The following is a 2,800-nucleotide window of genomic DNA, read 5'->3' as shown; positions in this document are numbered from 1 at the left end:
CTGTGACGTCTTGCATCTGCTCTCCATATGTTCACATCCTGTTGGCCACGGACAACACTCTTGAGAAGTACTCGGAGACTCCTTCTCTAGTCTTCATCTCTAGGATTTCAAACTCTTTGCAGAGAGCTTGTAGATGTGATCTCTTACCCCTAGCACTCCCTTCAAACTTCTTCTTCATAGACTCCCAAATTTGTTTGGAAGTATCCTTCACGAGAATGGTCTCCAATATTGTCCGATCTATGGCCTGAAAGAGATAATTTTTTACTTTCAAGTCTTTCAGCTTCAATTCATCTAGCTCCTTTCACTGTGCTTCTGTCTGCGCCACTCCATTTTGTGGCTCAGCATAGCCTGTCTCTATCAATCCCCAATATTCCTTGGATCGTAGAAAGTTCTGCATCAACATGCTTCAATGGTCATAGTGACCATCGAAGCAAGGGATGGCTGGTTGCACAAAAATTCCTTCGGTTGTCATCTTCTTTGCTGCTGCAAACAAACCTCAAAGACTGCTGCTTTGATTTTGTCAGGCCCAGTGGGAGCTCTAATACCAGAATGTTAAGAATTGAAACACAAAAGAATACTGAATGATTTTAGAAATGACTTACATCTTATTGAACAATCTAGGCTTATAAATAGCCTTTACAATCTAAACTGAATGAGAAAAACAAGAGCATGTTGACAACACGCTGACAGCTAAACAATGTGATAAGTGCAACAAGAAATGCTAAACAAGATCCCTAAAGACTAGGGCTTATTCAAACTGAAAGCAAAAACTAAATAGAGCTCCTATCAGAAACCTAAACAGAACTCCTAACAGAAACCTAAACTTTCTCTTCATGGAGGGGCATTCGAGGTTTTAAAATGGCTTCCAGCGGAACTGCTCTGGGCATTGTGAGTCCAAGCCCCTCACTCATGTCAATCACAGCACCCTCCGGAAGAGACCATTCGAAGCTCTGAAGCAGCCGCGCCAACGTGTACTGAACCACAATCAGTGCCAGAGACATTCCGGGACACATTCTCCTCCCTGAACCAAATGGTATCAACTCAAAATCGTGCCCTTTCATATCAATAGCTTTCCCTCCCTTTAAAAACCTTTCTGGATCGAATTCTGTCGGACGACTCCAAAAGGCCGGGTCTCTGTGAATTGCCCACGCATTTACGATCACTCGAGTTCCTGCAGGAACATGAAACCCTCCAATTGTACACGCCTCTACCGCCTCATGGGGAACCAAAAGAGGTCCTGCTGGATAAAGCCTAAGTGTCTCCTTCACAATTGCTTGCAAATAACTGAGCTTCTGCAGATCTGATTCTTCCACTACCCTCTCCCTTCCCACTTGTTGGTCGATCTCCTCCTGTGCTTTTCTCAATATGTGTGGATGCTGCAAAAGAGCCGCAATTGCCCATTCAATGGTCACAGCGGATGTATCTGTACCTGCGGTTATCATGTTCTGCACAACAAAAATCAGAATTTGAGACTGCAACTGAGGAAAAAATCATGACTGCCGCATTTCAGGGCTTTTGAAAATCATAATAGAAAGAAGGGAGAAAATCATACAAGGGCTGTGGCTTTAATCACATCGTCGTTACTGTCGGATTGAATTTCATGATTGTCGACCGCAGAGATGAGAAGATCAATCAAGTCCTGAGCACGCAATTGCATCCCCTGTTTTTCCCTGTGCTCCTTCACCAATTTCTGCATAAATGCGTCCCTTTTCTTCTGCAGTCTTTTCATGGCGGACACGAGACCCTGCAGATCGAGCCATTTCAGAAAAGGCAGGTAATCTCCGAGTGCAAATACACCATACAAGTAGAATGTTTCTTCTACCATCTTCTTCAGCTCACGCCCTTTTTCGGAATCTTCCGGACTCTGAAGCCCTCCGGAGACTCTCTTGCTGGCAACCATTCGCACAATTATATTGGATGTGAGATCAGAAAGCCTTGATTTCATGTTTACTGGCGCTGAACAACTCTCAAAGAGGGAACTCATGAGGGCAGAAACTTCCTCTGTTCGCACGTGTTTGAAGGAATCGATTCTGCTGGCAGTGAAGATCTCCACCGTGCACATCTTCCGAAGGTCTCGCCACAGTGAATTGTAGGGTAGCCCTGAAAACACTTTGTAGTTAAATCCCAAATGCTTTGCTGCAGTCGTCTGGGGGCGCGAAGCCAAGGCTCTGTCATTTGCTGTAAAACATTCTTTTGCGAGGTCCGAAGATGAGATAACGAGGACTGAGCGGAAGCCAAGTTGAAGATGGATGATGGGTCCATATTTTTGAGAAAGTGAGGCCAAAATCCTGTGAATGGGCTTCTTCTCTCTCAGAAGATGGAGATGCCCAATTATCGGCCATGATGGAGGATGCGGCGGCTTGCCATCAATCTTGCTCCTCAGGTAGTCTGCAATTAGCACAAGAGTTGCCAGTGCGAGAGAAAGAAGAATGATGATTGCTGCTTCCAACGCCATAATTCACTCTAATGTTTTAGAGAGGCGGCTCTGTAATGGAGATAAGATTAAAGGACTGTTGGATTTTATTGCGGACCGCAGAGAAATACGAAAAAGTAACTATTAAGCGTCATGCAAAACGTCACCTTAAAATAAGATATATTTCAGTTGAGGTCTAAACACTCGTTCTCTCATCATCAAATATGAACATCCATGGAGAAAGTATCGTAAAACTTCACATCATGCTCGCGTGAGGGACTGCAACTTCATCGAGAGCCAAAACATAGCTATTGACTTAGTATTTTATTAGGTTTAATAATTTACACAGAACTCTAAATGTTGACATGCTGCACTTCCACAATAAGG

The 2,800-nt window shown here is 44.0% G+C and overlaps 1 protein-coding gene across 1 annotated transcript; it reads right to left on the bottom strand.

Annotated features, from left to right (window-relative positions):
• Positions 1-585: 585 nt before the first annotated feature.
• On the bottom strand, positions 586-2,557 carry LOC149558272 (xanthotoxin 5-hydroxylase CYP82C4-like). Its single transcript, XM_089832561.1, has 2 exons — positions 1,553-2,557; positions 586-1,445 (listed from the first exon to the last, which is right to left on the bottom strand). Exons 1-2 carry the CDS (start codon positions 2,453-2,455, stop codon positions 819-821), a joined length of 1,530 nt encoding a protein of 509 aa, XP_089688687.1. The 5' UTR covers positions 2,456-2,557; the 3' UTR covers positions 586-818.
• Between the last annotated feature and the right edge of the window lie 243 nt (positions 2,558-2,800).

Source organism: Cupressus sempervirens, chromosome 5 (genome assembly GCF_028749045.1).
Source record: "Cupressus sempervirens isolate cs-2001-9-10 chromosome 5, ASM2874904v1, whole genome shotgun sequence".
NCBI lineage: Eukaryota > Viridiplantae > Streptophyta > Pinopsida > Cupressales > Cupressaceae > Cupressus > Cupressus sempervirens.
The sequence above is the reverse complement of the archived record's forward strand: the minus strand, read 5'-3'. Positions and strand labels throughout refer to the sequence as shown.

Coding starts and splice junctions, on each gene's coding strand:
- LOC149558272 (XM_089832561.1), bottom strand. CDS start 2,455: ATGGCGTTGGAAGCAGCAATCATCATTCTTCTTTCTCTCGCACTGGCA. Junction 1,446..1,552: donor TGATTAAAGCCACAGCCCTT/GTATGATTTTCT, acceptor TTTGTTGTGCAG/AACATGATAACCGCAGGTAC.